At 43.6% G+C, this 24,491-nt stretch overlaps 1 protein-coding gene across 2 annotated transcripts in view; it reads left to right on the top strand.

Moving 5' to 3' along the window:
• spred1 (sprouty related EVH1 domain containing 1) overlaps positions 1 to 24,491 on the top strand; it is a 104,443-nt gene that overhangs the window by 45,806 nt on the left and 34,146 nt on the right. For both annotated transcript variants that reach the window (XM_070878990.1, XM_070878989.1), the window contains exon 3: positions 19,182 to 19,350. In XM_070878990.1, the coding sequence (XP_070735091.1) occupies positions 19,182 to 19,350 (169 nt within the window). The remainder of the gene's footprint in view (positions 1 to 19,181; positions 19,351 to 24,491) is intronic.

Below are 24,491 nucleotides of genomic sequence, written 5' to 3'. Positions count from 1 at the left end.
AACCAGTGGGCATAAATTTATAGTAATTTGTTGTAGGTTTAGAGGGGATTTGAGAGGTAGTTTCTTCACCCGGAGGGTGGTAGGGATCTGGAACTCACTGCCTGAAATGATGGTAGAGGCAGAAACCCTCACCACATTTAAAAAAATATTTGGATGTGCACTTGAAGTGCTGTAACCTTCAGGGCCAAGGACCTAGAGCTGGAAAGTGGGACTAGTCTGGATAGCCTCTTGTTGGCCGGCACGGATACACTGGGCTGAAATGGCCTCCTTCCGTGCTGTAAATTTCTATAATTCTATGAAGGTGGCGATGAGCTGCAGCCTTGAACCGCTGCAGTCCGTGTGGTGAAGGTACTCCTACAGTGCTGTTGGGGAGGGAGTTCCAGGATTTTGACCCAGTGACGATGAGGGAATAGCAATATATTTCCAAGTCAGTATGGTGTGTGAGACTTGGAGGTGGTGTGTTCTTGTACACCTGCTCCCCTTGTCCTTCTCGGTGGTAGAGGTGGTGGGTTTGGGAGGTGCGGTTCAAGTCATGATCTTGGACATGAAGTTGAATTAGATGTAGGTTATGCGGGCAACATTTGCCTGGCAATAAAGCTATTGGATAATTTGACATGGGTATCTTAGAGGAACTATAGTGACTATTGTTGCAATGCTGAAAGAAGGCTCATTGAGCTACCTTTTTTAGAAAGCAGGTTGTTTAAGGTCCAGGCTAAAGCAACTGATGAGATTAAACATCAACAAGCACCTGTGTTTATATAGCGCCCTTAACGCAAGGTGCTTCACAGGAGTATTATGAGATTAAAAATTTGGCACCGAGCCATTTCAGGAGAAATTAGGGCAGGTGACCAAAAGCTCAGTCAAAAGTGGGAGGTTTTAAGGAGCGTCTTGAAGGAGAGATTTAGGCAGGGAATTCAAGAAGTTATGGCCTAGGCAACAGAAGACATGGCCACCAATGGTTAAGCGTTTATAATCAGGGGTGCTCAGGGCAGAATTAGAGGAGCGCAGACATCTTGGTGGGGGGGGGGGGGAGGAGTGGGTGCTGGAGAAGATTGGAGATAGGGAGGAGCGAAACAATGGAGGGATTTTTGAAAACAACGATGAGAATTTGGAAATTGAGATGTTGCTTAACCGCGAGCCAATGTAGGTCAACGAGCACAAGGGTGATGGGTGAGCGGGATTTGGTGCGAGTCAGGACACGGGCAGCTGAGTTTTGGATCATCTCGAGTTTACGTAGGGTTGGGTGTGGGAGGCTAGCCAGGGGTGCATTGGAATAGTCAAGTCTAGAGGTAACTAAGGCATGGATGAGCTGAGGCAAAGGCGGAGATGGACGATGTTAGAGGTAGAAATAGGCAGTCTTAGTTATGCTGTGGATATGTGGTCAAAAGCTCATTTGAGGGTCAAATATTTAAAGTTTTAATAGTGTATAGGGAGTGGTCTGGCTGGTGCTGAAGTACTGGTGTGAAGTATGACACCAAGGTTGCGAACAATCTGGTTCAGCCTCAGACAGAAGTTGGGGAGAGGGATGGAGTCAGTGGCTAGGGAACGGAGTTTGTGGCGGGGACCGAAAGCAATGGTCTTCCCAATATTCAATTGGAGAAAATTTCTGCTCATCCAGAACTGGATGTCGGACAAGAGGTCTGACAACTTAGATACCTTGGACTGGTCAAGAGCAGTGGTAGTGAAGTAGAGCTGGGTAGAGCAGCGTACATGTGGAAACTGATGCTGTTATCAGATGATTTTGCCAAGGGGCAACATGTAGATGAGAAATAGGAGGAGGCCAAGGATAGATCCTTGGGGGACACCAGAGGTAACGATGCAGGGGCCGGAAGAGAAGCCGTTGCAGGTAATTTTCTGGCTACGATTAGATAAATATAAATGGAATCGGGCAAGTGCAGTCCCACCCAACTGGACCATGGTGGAGAGGCGTTGCAGAAGGATGGAGTGGTCAACCATGGCAAAAGCGAAAGGCAAGTGAAGAAGGGACAAGGAGGGATAGTTTGCCTTTTGTCCGTCGCAAAGGATGTCATTTGTGACTGAGCCGTTTTGATACTGTGGCAGGTGCGGAAACCGGATTGGAGGGATTCGAACATGGAATTGTGGGAAAAATGGGCACGGATTTGGGAGGTGACAATACGTTCGAGGACTTTGACAAGGAAAGGGAGGTTGGAGATGGGGCAGTAGTTTACAAGGACGGAGGGGTCGAGGGTTGTTTTTTTTTGAGGAGTGGGATGATGATGGCAGATTTGAGAGAGGGGGATCTGAGGAGAGAGAACAGTTAACATGGGAGCCAGTAAAGGAAGTTGGGTGGTCAGCAGTTTAGTGGAAATAGGATCAAGGGAACAGGAAGTGAATCTCATGGACAGGATGAACTCAAAGGCCATGACGGGAGATCGGAGAGAAACTGGAGAAAGATGTGAGGTCAGGGCTAGGGCAGGAGGGATTCTTCGAGGAAGTTTGGCCCGTGGGCTCGGGGAAGGAAGGGAAGAGGCAGAGGTGGCCGAACAGATGGTGTCAACCTTCGAGACAAAGAACTCCATGAGCTCCTCACACTTACTGTTGGAGGTGAGGCTGGAGACGGTTAGCAATGGCGAATAGAAGCCGGGGTTTATCTTTACATTCCAGAATGATTCTGGAATAGTGAGCGATTTTGACAGACGAGGGCAGGACCCGATGATGCTTTGTGGTCCAGCCAGATCAGGCGGTGAATGGCTAAACCAGTTGTCCGCCACATCCGTTCAAATCTGCGTCCCTTCGACTTAAGGGAATGAAGATCAGGACTGTACCAGGAGGAACGGCCAGCGTGAGAGACAGAGTAATTGTTTTAACAGGGACTAGGCCACCAAAGTCCAGGAGATCTGAAATCAATTTGACAAAAGAATTCGGAGCAAAGCCACAGCCGATGAGTCAAACCGTATAGTCGGTAGAGCAACGAAGTCCTTTTCGCAAGTGAAGGAAATCAAGTTTCTTCAGAGATCCAGCTGATGCAAACTCTGAGACAAAGAACAAAGGCACGTCGGGGGATGGGTAGTGGGCTCTGCAGGCTTTGAGCTTGTAGCTTTAAATTTGCAGGTTGAACTTGTAGTTTGGGCTGAAATGCCTTCACTATCCAAGGCAAGGTAACTGAAGCAGTGGAATAAAGGAGATTTGGGGAAGAAGGGCAAAGGATGACCATGGATGACCAAGAACAGTTGAGCAAGTCAGAAAGGAGCTTCCACCCCAGTAGCCATCTTGAATCAAGGATCACCATCAAAGCTTATGAACAATGCCAGGTATGTCTGTGAAGTGACCACATTATAAGATACAGCAATAAGCTGTATTCAACATGAAGTGTTCATCCTTTTAGACAACTTGGAGGGAAAAGAGTCCATTCCCCATTCTTAATTGTTCGTACTAGGGTCTTGTGGAGGGAAGCAGAAAGGCTGCTATGCTCATTTGCCTTCACCATCACCCAGTGAATCCCCGTTTAACTGTTGTTGGATTAGACTACAGAGAGGGAGGGTGGTTGGGTGGAGGGTTGCTGCTGCTTGCCTTCAGAGCTGCCACAAGTTTCTTCAGATGCATGGGTGAGGGAGTCTTCAAAGGACAATTATGCTTTTCACTGTTGCTTGAGTTTTAAAATTCTGTTTTCCCAAACAATGATTAGTAACAGACTGTCCACTTCTCACTACTGCGCAAATAACTGTGACTTCAGGGTGGTTTGTGAACTCTGCTGATATAAAGTCTGAATTATGTGGAATAGCCAAATGTTTAGAGAGGGAAGTTATTCAGAGATGCACAGGTATATGGCAACTAAACCGATGAATAATACATTGCATTTAAAATAGAGAAACATGTAAGGTAATGTATATCGGTACTGAAAAGAGGAAATTTAATCAGTGACGCAGATGTTTGCGTTTTTAAGGAACTGGGAAGGGAACCAAAAAAAAAGCTCAAGCGATCTATGACTTGGAGTAGCTGTCAATTGTAGAATAGATTATCGCATTGTGCAGTAACTGAGCTGCTTCAAGTCATTCAAAGGAAGGGCCATATCCCTGATTATATCCCTCCGCTCCGTATTAGGAAGCAGCATCAATATAAGAGAGAGCTGGGATGTGTACATAAACAGGAGCAGGAGTAGGCCATCTGGACCCTTGAGCCTGCTCTGTCATTCAATAAGATCATGGCTGATCTGGTGTAGATGTAAATGATGGCAAGTTAGACAGACTACTTGATGAGGGATAGTAGATCTGAAAGTGAATTTTATTTTCTTAATTATAGTAAATTATGTATTTGTCAGAAAATTGAGACATTTTCAGATGGGGTTATTGATGAACTGTTGAACCTCCCAAATTATTATATTTAATTCTATCTCTATTGATGCCCTTTGCCATCCCCACACCGACTGCTTGCCTCTGGTTGCATCATTTTTTAAACTGTTCTTGGAAGGCATATGAGTGTTTTAGTTGACTGGCCCACTAGTATTTTTCTCCTCTCTCTACCCTATCCCTTTCAGAAAAATCCTTTGCCTCAGTCGGTGCCTTATTCCCTTTGCAGTCTGGCTAAGTTTTGAAACTGTGGGTAACCACAAGGGGAGAATCCCATGTTTTGACACTGCATGATGTAGTGCATCACTGTGCTGTACATCTGGGCTGCAGCTGGAATCTTTGATGTGGCTTAAAATAATTTCCTGGCACAGGCTGGAGACAGGAAGCTCATCTTTAAACCAAGTGTAGATTTAGAGAAACGTTCATAAAGGACTGTCAGGTAAGGAACACTAGGGTTCAGAGATAATATCTTCTACCACAAAGACTCCAAATGAATTGTTTAGCCTAGTTCCAAAAGTTTGATATAGAAACATAGAAATTAGGTGCAGGAGTAGGCCATTCGATCCTTCGAGCCTGCACCGCCATTCAATAAGATCATGGCTGATCATTCAACCTCAGTACCCCTTTCCTGCATTCTCTCCATACCCCTTGATCCCTTTGGCCATCAGGGCCATATCTAGCTCCCTTTTGAATATATCTAACGAACTGGCCTCAACAACTTTCTGTGGTAGAGAATTCCACAGGTTAACCACTCTCTGGGTGAAAATGTTTCTCCTCATCTCGGTCCTAAATGGCTTACCCCTTATTCTTAGACTGTGACCCCTGGTTCTGGAACTCCCCAGCAACAGGAACATTCTTCCTGTTCTAACCTGTCCAATCCTGTCAGAATTTTATATGTTTCTATGAGATCCCCTCTCATTCATCTAAACTCCAGTGGATACGAGCCCAGTTGATCCAGTCTCTCCTCATATGTCAGTCCTGCCATCCCAGGAATCAGTCTGGTGAACCTTCGCTGTACCCCCTCGATAGCAAGAACGTCCTTCCTCAGATTAGGAGTCCAAAACTGAAGACAATATACTAGGTGTGGCCTCACCAAGGCTCTACAAGTGCAGTAAGACCTCCCTGCTCCGATACTCAAATCCTCTAGCTATGAAGGCCAACATGCCATTTGCCACCTTCACTGCCTGCTGTACCTGCATGCCAAACTTCAATAACTGATGTACCATGACACCCAGGTCTCGTTGCACCTCCCATTTTCCTAATCTGTCACCATTCAGATAATCTGTCTTCCTGTTTTTGCCACCAAAGTGGATAACCTCACATTTATCCACATTATACTGCATCTGTCATGTATCTGTCCACTCACCTAACCTGTCCAAGTCACCCTGCAGCCTCTTAGCATCCTCCGCACAGCTCACACCGCCACCCAGCTTAGCGTCATCTGTAAACTTGGAGAAATTACATTAAATTCCTTCATCTAAATCATTGATGTATATTGTAAATAGCTGCGGCACCCCACTAGTCACTGCCTGCCATTCTAAAAAGGACTCGTTTATACCGACTCTCTGCTTCCTGTCTGTCAACCAGTTCTCTATCCACGTCAATACATTACCCCCAATACCATGTGCTTTAATTATGCTCACTAATCTCTTGTGTGGGACCTTGTCAAAAGCCTTTTGAAAGTCCAAATACACCACATCCACTGGTTCTCCCTTGTCTACTCTACTAGTTACATCCTCAAAAAATCCTAGAAGATTTGTCAAGCATGATTCCCTTTCATAAATCCATGCTGACTTGGATCGATCCTGTCACTGCTTTCCAAATGTGCTGCTATTTCATCTTTAATAATTGATTTCAACATTTTCCCCACCACCGATGTCAGGCTAACCGGTCTATAATTACCCGTTTTCTCTCTCCCTCCTTTTTTAAAAAGTGGTGTTACATTAGCTACCCTCCAGTCCATAGGAACTGATCCAGAATCAATAGAATGTTGGAACATGATCACCAATGCATCTACTATTTCTAGGGCCACTTCCTTAAGTACTCTGGGATGCAGCCTATCAGACCCTGGGGATTTATCGGCCTTCAATCCCATCAATTTCCCTAACACAATTTCCTGACTAAAGGATTTTCTTCAGTTCCTCCTTTTCGCTAGAGCCTCGAACCCCTAGTATATCCGGAAGGTTATTTGTGTCTTCCTTAGTGAAGACCAATCCAAAGTATTTGTTCAACTGGTCTGCCATTTCTTTGTTCCCCATTATAAATTCACCTGATTCTGACTGCAAAGGACCTATGTTTGTCTTCACTAATCTTTTTCTCTTCACATATCTATAGAAGCTTTTGCAGTCAGTTTTTATGTTCCCAGCAAGCTTCCTCTCATACTCTATTTTCCCCCTCCTAATTAAACCCTTTGTCCTCCTGTTGAATTCTAAATTTCTCCCAGTCCTCAGGTTTGCTGCTTTTTCTGGCCAATTTATATGCCTCTTCCTTGAATTTAACACTATCCTTAATTTCCCTTGTTAGCCACGGTTGAGCTACCTTCCCCGTTTTATTTTTACCTTCCCCTGCACGGTACTGAATCTAGATCAAATGTTTAGATCCAAATTACTAATCTTTTGAGAATACAGGGAAGAAATGATAGCTAAAGTTCCCTATCGGGGCCCAGAAGAGCCGAGGGCCTAGGGACAGCATGGGCCAGCCCACACTGTGATATGTGTGCGCACTATGTCCATGCAGCAGAGCTGGTCTCCAGTCATCTTGGTTCATCCCTGCCACTGGACCAAGACCTAGCTCTGTCAAGCCAGTGTGGTGGCTGGTGTGCAACGGCCACCACACATTTTTTTTAAAATAATCCATGCACAGGCATCTTCCACCCTTCAACATGTAGTTTGGGACCTGGAATATTAAGCCCTTCATTGAAACACCTGTGAACACATCCCTTTTTGGCATGGAAGCAAGTCACCTTGATACGAGGGACCGCTTATAATGATGATAATATAGGGTGTGAACTAAAATATTATAATATAATCAGCTAGTTGCCTAACATAGAATCTTTGGAAGCTGATTCTCGAGTGATTTGTGATTGTTGCGTGGTGAATTGAAGATTGGGAGTATTAATGGCCTATTAATGGTTCTGTGCTGGGGCCCCAGCTGTTTACACTATACATTAATGATTTAGACGAGGGGATTAAATGTAGTATCTCCAAATTTGCGGATGACACTAAGTTAGGTGGCAGTGTGAGCTGCGAGGAGGATGCTGTGAGGCTGCAGAGTGACTTGGATAGGTTAGGTGAGTGGGCAAATGCATGGCAGATGAAGTATAATGTGGATAAATGTGAGGTTATCCACTTTGGTGGTAAAAACAGAGAGACAGACTATTATCTGAATGGTGACAGATTAGGAAAAGGGGAGGTGCAAAGAGACCTGGGTGTCATGGTACATCAGTCATTGAAGGTTGGCATGCAGGTACAGCAGGCGGTTAAGAAAGCAAATGGCATGTTGGCCTTCATAGCGAGGGGATTTGAGTACAGGGGCAGGGAGGTGTTGCTACAGTTGTACAGGGCCTTGGTGAGGCCACACCTGGAGTATTGTGTACAATTTTGGTCTCCTAACCTGAGGAAGGACATTCTTGCTGTTGAGGGAGTGCAGCGAAGGTTCACCAGACTGATTCCTGGGATGGTGGGACTGACCTATCAAGAAAGACTGGATCAACTGGGCTTGTATTCACTGGAGTTCAGAAGAATAAGAGGGGACCTCATAGAAACGTTTAAAATTCTGACGGGGTTAGACAGGTTAGATGCGGGAAGAATGTTCCCAATGTTGGGGAAGTCCAGAACTAGGGGACACAGTCTAAGGATAAGGGGTAAGCCATTTAGGACCGAGATGAGGAGGAACTTCTTCACCCAGAGAGTGGCGAACCTGTGGAATTCTCTACCACAGAAAGTTGTTGAGGCCAATTCACTAAATATATTCAAAAAGGTGTTAGATGAAATCCTTACTACTAGGGGGATCAAGGGGTATGGCGAGAAAGCAGGAATGGGGTACTGAAGTTGCATGTTCAGCCATGAACTCATTGAATGGCAGTGCAGGCTAGAAGGGCCAAATGGCCTACTCCTGCACCTATTTTCTATGTTTCTATGTACTACCACGTGATGTGAAACTGTAGGCATACTTTGGTATTTTAACCATTTTGTTTTGATACACCAGGCTCTCTGTTCCTTCTGCATATGGTTTGGCATTGAAAATTAATTTCAACAAGTGTGGCATCTCATTCCTTTAGATTTTCATTATTGGAGATTTTAAAAAAAAATTTTTAATAAAAATTATTTTGTTTTAATCTACTGCCTCTTTATCTCTCTCAACCCAATCTTTCTTTCCCTCGTTTTTGCTTTTTGTACATGATTTGACATTGAATTCACTATTTTAATTTCTACTTCTTGGTTCAGACTCTGCTGCTCATTAACAATTCTTCAAGCTGATTGGTTATGGTGATACACAGTTGCTTTCCTTATTCACACAGGTCCCAGCTGTGCTTTTTCCATAGTTGACTGACAGGAACTTACAATGCAAAAGCCCATAGAAGTCAATGGGCAGGTGTAGTGAATGGCTGGCAATCCTACATCTTGAATAATGTGTGCAGTTCTGATTGCCAAGAAATGAGAGCCATTCAAGTGCAGAGAAGGCTGATTCCCAGTGTCGGGAGTCTTGAGTTACAAGGAAAGACTAGAGAGACTTCAGAGTTTCATTCACAAAATCATTTTCGAGATCTTTGAGAAATGTATGATCAAGGGTATAGAAAAAGTTAATCTGGAATGTTACTTTTAAATTAAATTGTGGGAGTAGATCAAGGGGACCCATTCAAATTGGTAAATGGTAATTTTAGCACCGATATTAGGAAATTCTTCACGTTCAGATCAACATGTAAAATAAACTTTCAGATAAAGTAGTGGAGGTAAGAATCCTGTAATCGTCTAAAACAATTGGATGTTACAATAGAACATTAAGATCCTTCGTAATGGCTGAATTAAGATGGGCAGAATTATCTTGTGATCTTCATGAAATAGGATTAGGTAAACACACTTTTATTTCAAGTAAGGAGCAGACTCAGAACAAATGTTCATATTTAAGTAATGTGTGTTTGTGAACTTTAATTTGGCGATTTTTCAGAGCTGAACATTGCTATGCCTGTACAACTGCTATTTGTTTAAAACTGAATTTTTTTTCACCCTGTCCAGGGTAAAGAAATCACTGTTCTTTGCCCATATTATGTACTCTGTGGCTAAAGGTGCATTTTTCTTTCATCTATTCCTAACTTATTGGTGACCTCCTGTCTGGTAAAAAATCTGTAATTTTCTTGCACCCTTTTAGATTTTTCCAGTAAATTCTTATTTTCATCCACTTAATTTCTCTTAACCAAATTTAACCAGATGAAAATTCATAAATAAAGTTAATGATGTTTCCCAGTTAACATCCAGGAATATAATCCGCAATCTTTAACTGTACTGAAATTCAAGCCTAGAAATAAATTCTTGTAACAATTAAACACACTCTCTTTAATGAAGCTGAGAAACGTTTATAGTCTTCCAGGTCCGCTCCACGTCCATTACACAATGGATCACCCATTAACTTGATCAGGATGAGAAATTGGGCTATTTACATTGAAACAGCTACTTACAGTTTACATTGCATTAATCTTATAGGATCAAAGCACATCTTAGTCAGTGGCTGTTTGAAAGTAAAAACTATCTTTAACCATGATAAACATTTTTTTAATATAAAGTAACACCGATGTCCTGCTTTATTTTAAAGAGGCAGGTTCAGTTCCTGGAAGGATATGTTTATGAACTCTGAAAATTGGCCTTGAGAGAAATTTCCACTGAAGCAGAATTTTGTTGCACTTACTTCACCAGCCTCCTTTTTATATTTAGGTATTTACATAATATTGGCTTTTTCATTGTAGGTTTGCCACTGGTAATGGTTCTATAATGGAGAATTTGAAGCATTCTGCTGATGCTTCAAATTCTCCATGTTTTACATTGTATCTTCAACTTTTAAACCAACCACCAGCGTCCAACATTGTTTTTGTTAAAGGGTCCCCACCCGCAACGTCGCCATGCCTCCCCACAACCCCCTTCCCCCCACCCCTACCACCATACAATGGCGTACAAAGTTAGTGTTTAGGTCAGTAAGCAGCAGAGTGCCCTGGAGAAAGATATAATATTCTTCCAGTAAAGTTCAGTGCAAACTTCAGGAACAGTGTAGGAAGCCATAAATGTACAAAAAAAACCTGTTGTTTACAAACCAGATAATCTGATCTTGTCTCGACAGTTCACGAGTTGACAAGTGCATATCATCATAGTTTTAAAGACAGATTTTTTTGTCCCTACTATTTTGTTAATGGTATGACTTGAAAGGAACTTGACATGCATTTATCTTTTCACAATGTAGGGGTTGCACACAAACTACTCTTGAAAGTTGAATTGTCTTTTCTATTGCTCTCACCTTACTAATGGTGGCTCCACTGAGTCTGGCTACAACAATCGCTGCACTGCTGCCCTTTTCTGTTACGGCTTTTAAAACATCATCTGCATTAGCTTCCAAATGCATGCTGATGACACTCACTTCTCAGAACCCTCCCCCCAGCCCCCACCTCTTGCCTCTGTTGTTCGACTGCTTGTCTGACATTCAGTTTTGGATGAGCCACAATTTCCTCTAGCTTAAACATTGGCAAGACCGTAGCCATCGTATTTCAACCTTGAGGCAAACCTCCCCGGCCACCGTCTTAGGCTGAACCCAATTGCTTGTGACCTCAGTGTCCTATTCAACCTCGAACTGAATTTTCTACCTCTCATCTTCATCTCAAAGACCATCTACATCCGCGTCCATAACAGTGTCTGTTTACACCCCACCTTGGCCCATCTCCTCCATACCTTGTTGCTTCAAGTGTTCTCCTGGTCAATCTCCCATCCTCCACCAACTCCAACTTGCCCAAACCTCCACCTGTCTCCTATCCTGCACCAAGTGACATTTAGTCACCTACCTTGGCTCCCAGTTCGCAATTCCCTGCAATTCAATGTTCTCATTGTAATGCACAAATCCCTTCATGGCGTGGCCCTTTCTATCTCTCTAACCTCCTCCAGTCTTACAATATAAAGCCCCCCAAACACTCTGTTTCCCTGTCTGGCTTCTTGTAAATCTCCCCTTTCCCCATCCCCCCCCCCCCACTCCCTAACCGTTGTCCCTTCAGTCAGGTAGACTACACGCTCTAGAATTCTCTCCCTAAACCCCTCCACTACTTGTAAAGTTTGGCTGCAACATAATAAAATCTTCCTTTTATTTGTTCAACTCTTGAATACAGTTAGTAAATTCAATATTCCCATGAAGAAAGAAATAACTTGTATTGATATAGATCCTTTCATGACCACGGGACCTGCCAAATGTTTTTCAGCCAATGAAATACTTTTAAAGTAGTCATTGTTGTAATGTTGGTAAACACAGCAGCCAATTTGCACACAGCAAGGTCCCAGGAATAGCAGTGAGATAAATGACCAGATGATCTGTTTGTGATGTTGTTTGGCAAATAAATATAGACGACACAACCATCAATAAAATCCTCTGGGCCTGAGAACTTTATGCTGTGCATTAATCAAGTGACTTTCCCATTCTGCTTTATATATTAAGTCATTCTGGCATTTGGTCTACTTTCATTACTGGCTACAGAAAAAAAAACCTGTTCTGTTTTTGTTTCTGTTTTACAATCCAGTTCTTCTCTACAGTCTCGAGTGCTGCAGTGATGTTTTGCTGTTTTTTCTGTGAATGTTTTGCAAAGGTTTCTTGCCGATTCCTTGCCTTTAAAAAAAAAAGTGTGGGACTAACCAATCTAGAGCTCCTGGATGTCAAGGGACATGCAGGGTAGGATAAAGGAAAAAAGGGAGGTTTATGTCTGATACCGAGGACTCAGTACTGCAGAAACTCTAGAGTAGTATAGAAAGTGTAGGGGTGTAATTAAAAAGTAAATTAGAAAAGCAAAAGGAGAGCATGAAAACATTTTGCCAAGTAAAATCAAAGGAAACTCAAAGATGTTTTATAAATACATTAAGAGCAAGAGGATAACTAAGAGTAGAGCCTATTAGAGACCATAAAGGTAGACTGTGTGAAGGCGGAAAATGTGGGTATGGATCTTGATGAATACTTTGCGTCTGTTTTCACAAAAGAGTGAGGCGATGCAGACATTGTAATCAGGGAGGAGGAGTGTGAAATATTAGATGAAATAAACATAGTGAGAGAGGAAGTATTAAAAAGTTTAGCAGCTTTGAAAGTGGCTAAAATCCCCAGGCCTGGATGAAATGTATCCCAGGCTGTTAAGAGAAGCAAAAGGGGAAATGGCAAAGGCTCTGATCATTTTCCAATCCTCTTTGGCTAAAGACGCGGTCCTGGAGGACTGCTAACATGGTACCTTTGTTTAAAAAGGCAGAAAGGAATAGACCGATTTTAATTACAGGCCTAATCTCGGTGGTGGGAAAATTATTGGAAAAAATTCTGAGCGACAAGATAAATCTTCATTTAGAAAGACACTGATTAATCAAGAACAGTCAGCATGGATTTGTTAAAAGAAGGTTGTGTCTGAGTAACTTGATTTAAATTTAGGAGGTAACAAGGAGGGTCAATGAGAGTAGTGCATTTGATGTAGTGTAGTGCAAGGCTTTTGATGGCAGACTGGTCACAAAAGTAAAAGTCCATGGGATCCAGGACAAAGTGGCAAGTTGGATCCAAAATTGGCTCAGGCAGGATGGTTGATGGGTGTTTTTGTGACTGGAAGGCTGTTTCCAGTGGGGTTCTGCAGGGCTCAGTACTGGGTCCCTTGTTTTTTGTGGTAAATATCAATGATTTAGACTTGAATATAGGGGGTATGATTAACAAGTTTGCAGATGATCCCAAAATTGGCCGTGTGGTTGATAATGAAGAAGAAAGGTAGACTGCAGGAAGATATCAATGAACTGGTCAGATGGGCAGAACAGTGGCAAATGGAATTCAATCTGGAAAGTGAGGTAATGCATTTGGGGAGGGCTAACAAGGCAAGGAAAAACACAATGAATGGTAGGACACTGAGAAGTGTAGAGGTACAAAGGGACCTTGGAGTGCATGTCCACAGATCCCTGAAGGTAGCAGGCCAAATAGATAAGGTGTTTATGAAGGCATACCGAATACTTGCCTTTATTAGCCGAGGCATAGAATACAAGAGCAGGGAGGTTATGCTTGAATTGTATAATACACTAATTAGGCCACAGCTAGAGTACTGCGTGCAGTTCTGGTCACCACATTACAGGGAGGATGTGATTGCACTAGGGAGGGTACAGAGGAGATTTACAAGGGTGTTGCCTGGACTGGAAAATTTTAACTGAGGAAAGATTGGATAGGCTTTGGAAGGAAGCTGAGTTGTGACCTTATTGAGGTGTATAAAATTATGAGGGGCCTAGATCGAGTGGATAGGAATGACCTATTTCCTTAGCAGAGGGGTCAACAACCAGAGGGCATATATTTAAAGTAATTGGTAGGGGATTTGAGGGGAAATATCTTCACCCAGAGGGTGGTGGGGGTCTGGAACTCACTGCCTGAAAGGGTGGTAGGGGCAGAAACCCTCATCACATTTAAAAAAGTACTTGGATGTGCATTTGAAGCCCCTCCAGTGCTATGGACCAAGAGCTGGAAAGCAGGATTAGCCTGGATAGCTCTTTGTCGGCCGGCGCAGGCACGATTGGCTGAAATGGCCTCCTTCCATGTTGTAAATTTCTATGATTTTGGTTCTTTTTTTAAAAAAAAGAGAATATCCCTGTGTTGTTGATCCATTTCATTGACCTGAGCTCTTCAATGCATGACCCTCAAAATTTTGAAACTGTCACATGTGTAAATTTTGCTTCTCTGTTTAAAGTGAAGTTCAAATGGTACTCCCGTTCCAGAATGCAGAAGGCTGATTGTATCTTTGTGTTCAATCGCTAATGGGTATATATTTGTCACTGCCTCAGTTCATGTGATCTGAACAAGCTAATTGTAATGTCCAGAAAACATGTGATTTGAGTAAACTGCCAGACAGAAATCAGATGTAACGGTGTGAATTTTTGCCAAGCCTCAAACTTGTTGAATTGTTGAAAGAAGCTTCTGTTTTATGAATTTTGGTTCAGCTAAGTTTTGTCTGCTCACCATAGTTTTAAGAGTGGAGTGTTCTTTTTTTTTAAATGCTGCTGACCCAAGAGCTGATGGTTAGTTTCTGAAGTTCTCAGCAACTGCTGGATACACAACTGCCATTGTAAATTATCATTCGACAAATGAATGGAGCAGCAGAAAATGTTTAGACTTGATGGGCCTAAGTTTCAGACCGCGCCTGTTTTTCGCGCCACAAAGTGCGCCTAAAAAAAACTTCCAGATTCTCCGGCTCCCTGCAGGTCGTTTGCAGCTCGGCGCGGCACAGCATGAGCTATAGGGGGCGGAGCCAGGTCCCTGTACTGAAAACAGTGCCGGGACCTCTGCACATGCGCGCTACAGTCGGCACGCATGTACAGTAGCTCCAGGTGCCCAAAACTGTGTGGGAGGGGCCCGAAGCATGCAGCCCCTAGCCCTGGCCGAACGGCCTCACTGGGGCTGCGTGCATAAGGCTGCCTCCCATGCCCAGCTCTTGCTTCCTCCGGACCCGACCCGACTTGACTCCCGCTTTCCCCCCCCCCCCCCTCTGGACCGACCTCCGCTTCCCCCACTCCCGACCTTCTTCCCCCCCCCCCCCCACCAATCGATCGACCGACCGACCTCCCTCTCCTCCGCCCCAACCCGCGCTCCGGACCCCCGCCACCTACCTGTCAATCCGGGAAGTCTTGGGCCCGTTCAGTCAGTCTCCCTCTCTCTCTCTTTTCTCTCTCTCTCTTTTCTCTCTCTCTCTTTTCTCTCTCTCTCTTTTCTCTCTCTCTCTTTTCTCTCTCTCTCTCTCTCTCTCTCTCTCTCTCTCTCTCTCTCTCTCTCTCTCTCTCTCTCTCTCTCTCTTCTCTCTCTCTCTTCCCCCCCCCCCCCACCTCTCCTCCCTCCCCTCCCTCTCTTGTCACCCTCTCCCCCACTACACCCCCCCCCTCCCCATCCTCCTCCTCCCCTCCACCCCTTGCTGTCAGAAACACAGACACTGACAGAGAGTGAGAGACACACACAGACAGAGAGATAGAGACACACTGGGGGAGGGGGCATTCCAGCACGCTGTTCGAGGGCTCCTGGTGCTGCAGTCGGTAAGTAGACAATGTTTTATTTATTGATTTAAAAAATATATATTTCTTATTAATTTTTTTTGATTTTATTGGTTGATTTATTGATCTTATCATTTATTATTGATGATGGCTCTTTATTTGTAAAACTGAAGTGTTTAATGTTTGTAAAGTTCCCTTTAAACCCCCCTCCCCCCATTCCCTACGCCTGATTTGTAACCTACGCCTGATTTTCTAAAGTGTAGACAAGGTTTTTTTGAGCGTACAAAAATCTTCACTTACTCCATTCTAAGTTAGTTTGGAGTAAGTTTTCACTGCCGAAACTTTGAAAACAGGAGTAAGTGGCCGGACACGCCCCCTTTTGAAATAAAAATTCTGTTCCAAAGTGAAACTGTTCGAACTGACTAGAACTGGAGGGCATCAAACAGGAAATTAGGGGTGCATGCAATAAAGGTGCAGCAGTTATAATGGGTGACTTTAATATGCACATAGATTGGGCTAGCCAAACTGGAAGCAATACGGTGGAGGAGGATTTCCTGGAGTGCATAAGGGATGGTTTTTTAGACCAATATGTCGAGGAACCAACTAGGGGGGAGGCCATCTTAGACTGGGTGTTATGTAATGAGAGAGGATTAATTAGCAATCTCGTTGTGCGAGGCCCCTTGGGGAAGAGTGACCATAATATGGTGGAATTCTGCATTAGGATGGAGAATGAAACAGTTAATTCAGAGACCATGGTCCAGAACTTAAAGAAGGCTAACTTTGAAGGTATGAGGCGTGAATTGGCTGGGACGGATTGGCGAATGATACTTAAGGGGTTGACTGTGGATGGGCAATGGCAGACATTTAGAGACCGCATGGATGAAGTACAACAATTGTACATTCCTGTCTGGCATAAAAATAAAAAAGGGAAGGTGGCTCAACTGTGGCTATCAAGGGAAATCAGGGATAGTATTAAAGCCAAGGAAGTGGCATACAAATTGGCCAGAAATAGCAGCGAACCTGGGGACTGGGAGAAATTTAGAACTCAGCAGAGGAGGACGAAGGGTTTCATTAGGGCAGGGAAAATGGAGTATGAGAAGAAGCTTGCAGGGAACATTAAGACGGATTGCAAAACTTTCTATTGATATGTAAAGAGAAAAAGGTTAGTAAAGGCAAACGTAGGTCCCCTGCAGTCAGAATCAGGGGAAGTCATAACGGGGAACAAAGAAATGGCGGACCAATTGAACAAGTACTTTGGTTCGGTATTCACGAAGGAGGACACAAACAACCTTCCGGTTATAAAAGGGGTCGGGGGGTCTAGTAAGGAGGAGGAACTGAGGGAAATCCTTATTAGTTGGGAAATTGTGTTGGGGAAATTGATGGGATTGAAGGCCGATAAATCCCCAGGGCCTGATGGACTGCATCCCAGAGTACTTAAGGAGGTGGCCTTGGAAATAGTGGATGCATTGATGGTGCATCAGTCATTGAAGGTTGGCATGCAGGTGCAGCAGGCGGTTAAGAAAGCAAATGGCATGTTGGCCTTCATAGCAAGGGGATTTGAGTACCGGGGCAGAGAGGTGTTGCTACAGTTGTACAGGGCATTGGTGAGGCCACACCTGGAGTATTGTGTACAGTTTTGGTCTCCTAACCTGAGGAAGGACATTCTTGCTATTGAGGGAGTGCAGCGAAGGTTCACCAGACTGATTCCCGGGATGGCGGGACTGACCTATCAAGAAAAACTGGATCAACTGGGCTTGTATTCACTGGAGTTCAGAAGAATGAGAGGGGACCTCATAGAAACATTTAAAATTCTGACGGGGTTAGACAGGTTAGATGCAGGAAGAATGTTCCCAATGTTGGGGAAGTCCAGAACCAGAGGTCACAGTCTAAGGATAAGGGGTAAGCCACTTAGGACCGAGATGCGGAGGAACTTCTTCACCCAGAGAGTGGTGAACCTGTGGAATTCTCTACCACAGAAAGTTGTTGAGGCCAATTCACTAAATATATTCAAAAAGGAGTTAGATGAGGTCCTTACTACTCGGGGGATCAAGGGGTATGGCGAGAAAGCAGGAATGGGGTACTGAAGTTGAATGTTCAGCCATGAACTCATTGAATGGCGGTGCAGGCTAGAAGGGCCGAATGGCCTACTCCTGCACCTATTTTCTATGTTTCTATGACTCTAGGACATCAGATTTAGGCCTCTGCTGGCCAGTGTTTATAATTCCTCTTTACTTTTCTAGTTCAGAACATTTATTTTCTAATCACTATTGATCTTGTAAGCATTCACTCTAGCTGTAAATAAGTTGAGGGATTTTGTAAAATAACTTCTGAAATGTAAAATCAATTATATTGCCTTCATCCACTAACTTTGCATCCTCAATATCTCAATAAATTTATTAGGCGTGCCTTCTCCTTGTTTTATATTGATGTGGAAATGTTTTGTTATATATTAGGTTTTTATAGAATAATAAAATAATGGAGCAAAAAAGGTGAGGCTTCAAAATTAAATTGGACATTTTTCTCTCTCTCTCTCTCCAATCTTGTCTCATCGTGCGTTAGCTAACTCATTAATAAATATCATCATCATAGGCGGTCCCTCGAACAAAGATGACTTACTTCCACGAGTTCACAGGTGTTTCGATGAAGGACTCAATGTTCCAGTCCTGAACTCCAATTGAGGGGGTGGAAGATGCCTGTGCATGAATTTTTTTTTGTGTGGTGACCATTGCACACCAGCCACCACACGGGCTTGGCAGAGCTCGGTCTTGGTCCAGTGGCAAGGATTAACCAAGACGACTAGAGACCAGCTCTGCTGCACGGACCTAGCGCGCACACATTGCAGTGTGGGTTGGCCCATGCTGCCCCTGGGCCCTCGGCTCTTCTGGGCTCCGTACCCTCATCTGTCGCACCTCCTCCATGATCTCTTGCCGCTCCTGCGCCATAAACATTCACCGCATCTCGCCACTCATCCGCCCCGACCTTCCCACTCCTCTGTAGCTGGGCCCTGCCGATGTTCCTGCCCACGCTCCAAAACGGCGACCAGGGTTTTGATGACGTCACCCATCTCAAAATCCTTGGAGCAGCTCGCGCTGGAGGTTGAAGTGGTACGCCGCTCAGGTCTTTTACTTGTCGACCTGTGGAGCTGTTCACTCGCAGGTCGGGGGTGGGGGGGGGGAGGTGGTTAGGCCCCAGTGCAAATCCTTGTGTGACACCATTTGTCACTCCTTCCAATTTGATTACATACCCATTATCCCTACTCTCCTATTGTCTAACCTTTAAAAAATATATATTACTAAATAGATATGGTCCATCCTAGTGAGTACTGTAAGTGACATCATCAATGGATACTGTAATTTGCATAGTATTAGTTTAAAAACAGTTTGATGCTAGATGGCACCAATTGCAAGTTTTTTTTTTAACATTATGAAATAATCTTTAAAAGATGATTTGTGGTTTGTTCACTTGAAATTGTAATCTGGAGCTCTAATAGTTTCTTGCAACCATTTAAAATCTACAGCTAAGTATAATGGGATTAGAATCTCTTGAGTACAGGTGCACATTGCACGTAGTTTACTGGTTCTGAACATGTTTAGCGCTTGTGTTGTAAGTTCATTTTTAAAATAAAACCTTTTTTTTTTACTATTTTAATGTGCAGGTGGTTTTGGAGTGTGCCCTGAAGAAGGATCTAGTTTACAACAAGGTTACCCCAATATTTCACCACTGGAAGATAGACGATAAAAAGTTTGGACTTACCTTTCAGAGTCCTGCTGATGCTAGAGCATTTGACCGTGGTATTCGCAGAGCTACCGAAGCTATCTCTGAAGGTACAGGCTCTTATATTTTATAAATAGTGGGATTTCAGGCAATTTATTACCTTGATTCATTTGTAAAATATTTTTACAGAAGGAAAAAAAAATAATTCTGGAACAGCCAAAGTCTGCTTCAAATGCAATATGTACCTTTCAATCAGTGGATCAGACCACCCTAGCAAAGGGAAGAAATATGAAGATTTCTCAAAGCTCTCCCTTCCCCAAATTAAAAATCAACACTCATTTGGGTTGATGTATACCTTCTACTTGTTAGTCCACAGAACAGCAATGATTACTGAACACTGGAGATGGTATGCTTTTCTGCACGTGTAGCTTTCTGTCAAAAGTGTAATAACGGCAGTTACTGTACATGGCCATGGGTAGAAGGGAAGGGCAAAAGTAGAAGAGGTAATCTTTTTTTCTGATCTGTTGTGACGATCAGGACACTGCAAGCGTTGACCTAATAATAGGCAAAGTTAGATTAAAGCTTGGGGGAGGGTGGGGTAGGTGTTTGAAAAGAGCATGCAAGAAGAGGCTGATGGAGGCTCAAACTTCTCATTTAATTAGTGGCTGTCATCAATTTGAATCAATGGGGGATGTTCCATTGTCATAGACCCTATCATTCTGTGTACCGAACAAATGAGGCCAATGAAAAGTTGAATAAAACTCTGCTAAATTGACCAGTGTTTGGTGCAAAAAAACTTGTACAAACGTGGAAGACAGGAGTTGGCAACAAAAAGCAATACAAGGTTGTTTTCAGAAGCCGTACCAAACCTGAAGACAACAAACAAAAAGGTTTTGCAAGCAAAAGAAGCCAAGTTTTCTAGCTGCTGGCAGGCTGAGCAGTTTGCCTGTTCAGGCCAGCAAAGTAGCAGTTTTGCAAAAGGCTTTTTTGTCATTTCTCCAGCCATTGGGAGAAGGTGCACCAATCAGCCGAAAATTTGTGATTAATTATGTAAAAATAGTGTTTTTCTATTCCAATTGATGTGGGATTCTGCCGCCTCTTTCTATTTTTGCCTTTTCTCTTTCTCCGACTCTCAAATGCGCCCTCACCCTCCCGAATATATACCACAAAAAAATTAATTTGCAAATGTCTGAACAAATCTTAACAAATGCTGAAGCATGCCCACTAAATTGGCTTCAACAAAGTTTTAAAAGAATTGAAAACTAAATGAGCAGAGAAGAGAAATGTAGAAACAAATGTCTGATTACATTCCGATCAAGTGCCTTAGAATATTTTACTACATTAAAGATGCTACATTAATGCACGTTTTTTGTTGGAGAGCAGCAGAAAATTCCAGGCTACAGGGATTAAAAATAGGATGCTGAGGAATTAAGAGTGGCTGAGGAGCAGGAAGAGGGAGAAAATTTAGAAAGAGGGGATGAAAATAGATGCCTAAATAAAGAGAAATTCTCTCATATTGTGGGGTGGGGAAGAGAAAATAGTAGATAGACAGATGAACAGAAAAGCAGGGATAGAACGACCTCAAAAACTGTAGTGAAGGAGACAATGTGGACATCACAGATCCGTTACTGTATTCTCGCTTGTTTTTGAACATTTTCTCTCATCAGTAAATACAGAACCCATTTGCTGCTGTTCAATTAGATTAATACTAGGTGAAGTTGTATTCTCAATGATCGTTATGTAGTGTGTGTTACTTTTGGGCTGAATTTTAATGGTTATTGGGCTAAGATTTGAAAACTTAGCAGTTAGCAACTGTGGTTAGAGAACTGGGAATGGATGGAAGAAAGAGAAAGATTGACTCCATTGGGGGAATGGAGAGAGGGTGAAAACACACATTTGGAGAAGACAGTGTGATCAAGCAGCACTTACTCACCGAAGCTCAGTTTGGGTTCTGCCAGGACCACTTCGCTCCAGAGCTCATTACAGCCTTGGTCCAAACAAGGACAAAAGAGCTGAATTTCAGAGTTAAGATGAGAGTGACTGCCTTTGACATCAAAGCAGCATTTGACTGAGTGTGGCATCAAGGAGCTCTAGTAAAATTGAAATCGATGGGAATCAGAGGGAAAACTCTCCTGGCTGGAGTCATACCTAGCACAAAGGAAGATGTCTGCAGTTTTTGGAGGCCATTTATCTCAGCCCTAGGTCATCACTGCAGGAGTTCTTCAGGGCAGTGTAGTAGGCCCAACCATCTTCAGCTGTTTCATCAATGACCTTCCCTCCATCATAAGGTCAGAAGTGGGGATGTTCACTGATAACTGGACAGTGTTCAGTTCCATTCGCAACTCCTCAGATAATGAAACAGTCCATGCTTGCATACAGCAAGACTTGGACGACATTCAGGCTTGGGCTGATCAGTGGCATGTAGCCTTCTCACCACACAAGTGTCGGGCAATGGCTATTTCCAACAAGAGAGAGTCTAACTACTGCCTCATGACTTTCAACGGCATTACCATCGCTGAATTCTCCACCATTAACATCCTGTGTGGGGGGGGGGGGGTCACCATTGATCAGAAACTTAACTGGACCAGCCACAAATACTGTGGCTACAAGAGCAGGTCAGAGGATGGGTCAGATTCTGCTGCAAGTGTATTGCCTCCTGACTCCCCAAAGCCTTTCCACCATTCTACAAGGCACTAGAACAGATATAATTAATGTTATATTCTGTCTTCAACTCTTGAGTGCAAATCAAAACAAGTCAGGAGTGTGATGGAATACTTTCCACTTACCTGGATGAGTGCAACTCCAGCAACACTCGGAAAGCTCGACATCATTCAGGACAAAGGAACCCCTGCTTGATTGGCACCCCATCCACCACCTTAAACATTCACTCCCTCCACCACCGGCGCACCATGGTTGCAGTGTGTGCCATCTACAAGATTCACTGCAGCAACTCATCAAGGCTTCTTCGACAGCACCTCCAAAACCTGCGACCTCTAACACCTAGAAGGACAAGAGCAGCAGCGCATGGGAACACCATCACCTGCATGTTCCCCTCCAAGTCTCACACCATCCTGACTTGGAAATATATCGATGTTCCTTCATAGTGCTGGGTCAAAATCCTGGAACTCCCTCCCTAACTGCACTTTGGGAGTAACTTCACCATATGGACTGCAGCGGTTCAAGAAGGCGGCTCACCCTCTCGAGGGCAATTAGGGATGAGCAATAAATGCTGGCCATATTTGCGATGCCCATATCCCGTGAATAATTTTTTTTTAAAAAGCAGGCCCAGCTTAAATTGCTACATGAGCCATACAGGAAATTCACTAGTGCCTTTTTTTTTAATTCTAAAGAGGAACTTCAAAAGAGAAAGAATGAAAATAGTTTCAAATGCAGTTATGTAAACACTTCTAATCTTCTAACACAGGCTAACTGTCAGTGTGGATTCTCTTTCCATGTAATGTTCATAACACTTTTGATTATGTTTATGGTGGATTAATTCAGATTATACTTCTTGAGCCTAAGTGGTCAGTTTGGCATTGTCCAGCAAATATATGTAACTCCTGTTTTAAACAAAAGTTCAACTTTGAGTAAAAAAAAAGTTTGTTTTGGTCATCAAAACTCTGTTCAGTTTTGGTATTTAGCAGCCATTTCAGAAACTAATGAGCCATTGTTTATGGTATGTGCACTTTCAAAGGGGAACTCAACCTATTTAAGAAGATAACTTTCAATAAAAGCTGAACCCTCTGCCAAGTGCTCTCAACCACATGCAGCTGTGTTCTGGAGGAATCCAGCTTGTCTTTTTTTTTTGTTTTGTCACGTAGGTGCTGACATTTTGTGTTTCTGCTTATTTAGTTTCAGTGTTGGGGCTGTGTTCAGTGTCTGGGAGGGGGAGCGGTGTTCGGTATCTGGCTTTCGCTGGAAAGTGGGATTAGGCTGGATAGCTCTTTTTCGGCCGGCACAGACACGATGGACTGAATAGCCTCCTTCTGTGCTGTAAATGTCTTTGATTCTAGATGTGGATTATTTCCCAGTAAAATGCTGCCATGTGATATATATTCAAAGTACTGGATTGAAAAGTACTGTTGCAAGTTGATTCAGAAAATAACCAACTGGTCAGCAGTTCACAGAAGAACTAATAATTCGTTCCACCATAACTGTTGTTACCATGGTTGTAGAGCATGAAAGGCCATAAAAGGAGCAGCGAGCAGCGGCCTGGGAGCAGCGTGCAGGCTCTGACCTGCGTGAGAACACCAGCGGCATGTCGGGGCCATAAAAGGAGCGGCGAGCAGCGGCCTGGGAGCAACGTGGAGGCATACCACTCCAGGGAGTAGCACGAGCTGCGATAGCAGCGAAGAATGACGGCATCAAGATCCAGGTCGGTGATTGGAGCATGGGCCGATACAGCAGGAGTGGCGAGGTCGGGGCGAAGGAGCAGCGAGAGACTGTGGAGGGATGTGATCGGGGCTCAGGAGAGGCGTGAGTTCGGGGCCATGAACCATGGGGCAGCATGGGCCAGCCCACACTGCAACATATGTGTGCACTAGGTCCGTGCAGCAGAGCAAGTCCCCAGTTGTCTTGGTTAATCCTTGCCACTGGACCAAGACCTAGCTCTGTCAAGCCCATGTGGTGGCTGGTGTGCAACGGCTACCAAACGTTAAAAAAAATTCACGCAGAGGCATCTTCTATCCTTCAGGATGTAGTTCAGGACCTGGACTTTTAGGTCCTTCATTGGAACATCTCTGAACTTATCCTTTTTTGGCGTGGAAGCAAGTCACCTCGTTTTGAGGGATTGCTTATGATGATGAGAGCATGAAATTAATAGAATATTAGCGATACCGAATGAAAAAGAAAATATGACTACTTGTACATCAATAACCTGCTTTTATGGGCTCAATTTTCCCCAGTGATTTGTGCTGTTTTTTTGGCCTAAATTTGCGCGCCAGTGTACCTCAGTTACGAATTTTTTAGGTTCGTTTTTTCGTTGTCATGATGTCTGCGCCAGTTTTTCACAATTGTGCAAGTTTGGTCAACTTGCATTTCTCCTAGGACGGCGTATATGACCATTCCCAAAAAACCTTCTGGGCACTTAAGAAAAACCAACGCACATCACAAAAATCAGCACAGAAAGACGCCGTTGTTCTTGGGCGAAGTTTTGGAGGGCGTCAAGAACACATTAAGTATGCATCAAGCTTAAATTTTTCAAACTTAAAAACGGTGTGTGGAAGGCGAACTGAAGGAATGAAGAAGCCTT

This window comes from Pristiophorus japonicus, chromosome 4 (genome assembly GCF_044704955.1).
Source record: "Pristiophorus japonicus isolate sPriJap1 chromosome 4, sPriJap1.hap1, whole genome shotgun sequence".
Classification (NCBI taxonomy): Eukaryota; Metazoa; Chordata; class Chondrichthyes; family Pristiophoridae; genus Pristiophorus; species Pristiophorus japonicus.
This window is presented reverse-complemented; position numbering and strand designations above follow the sequence as displayed.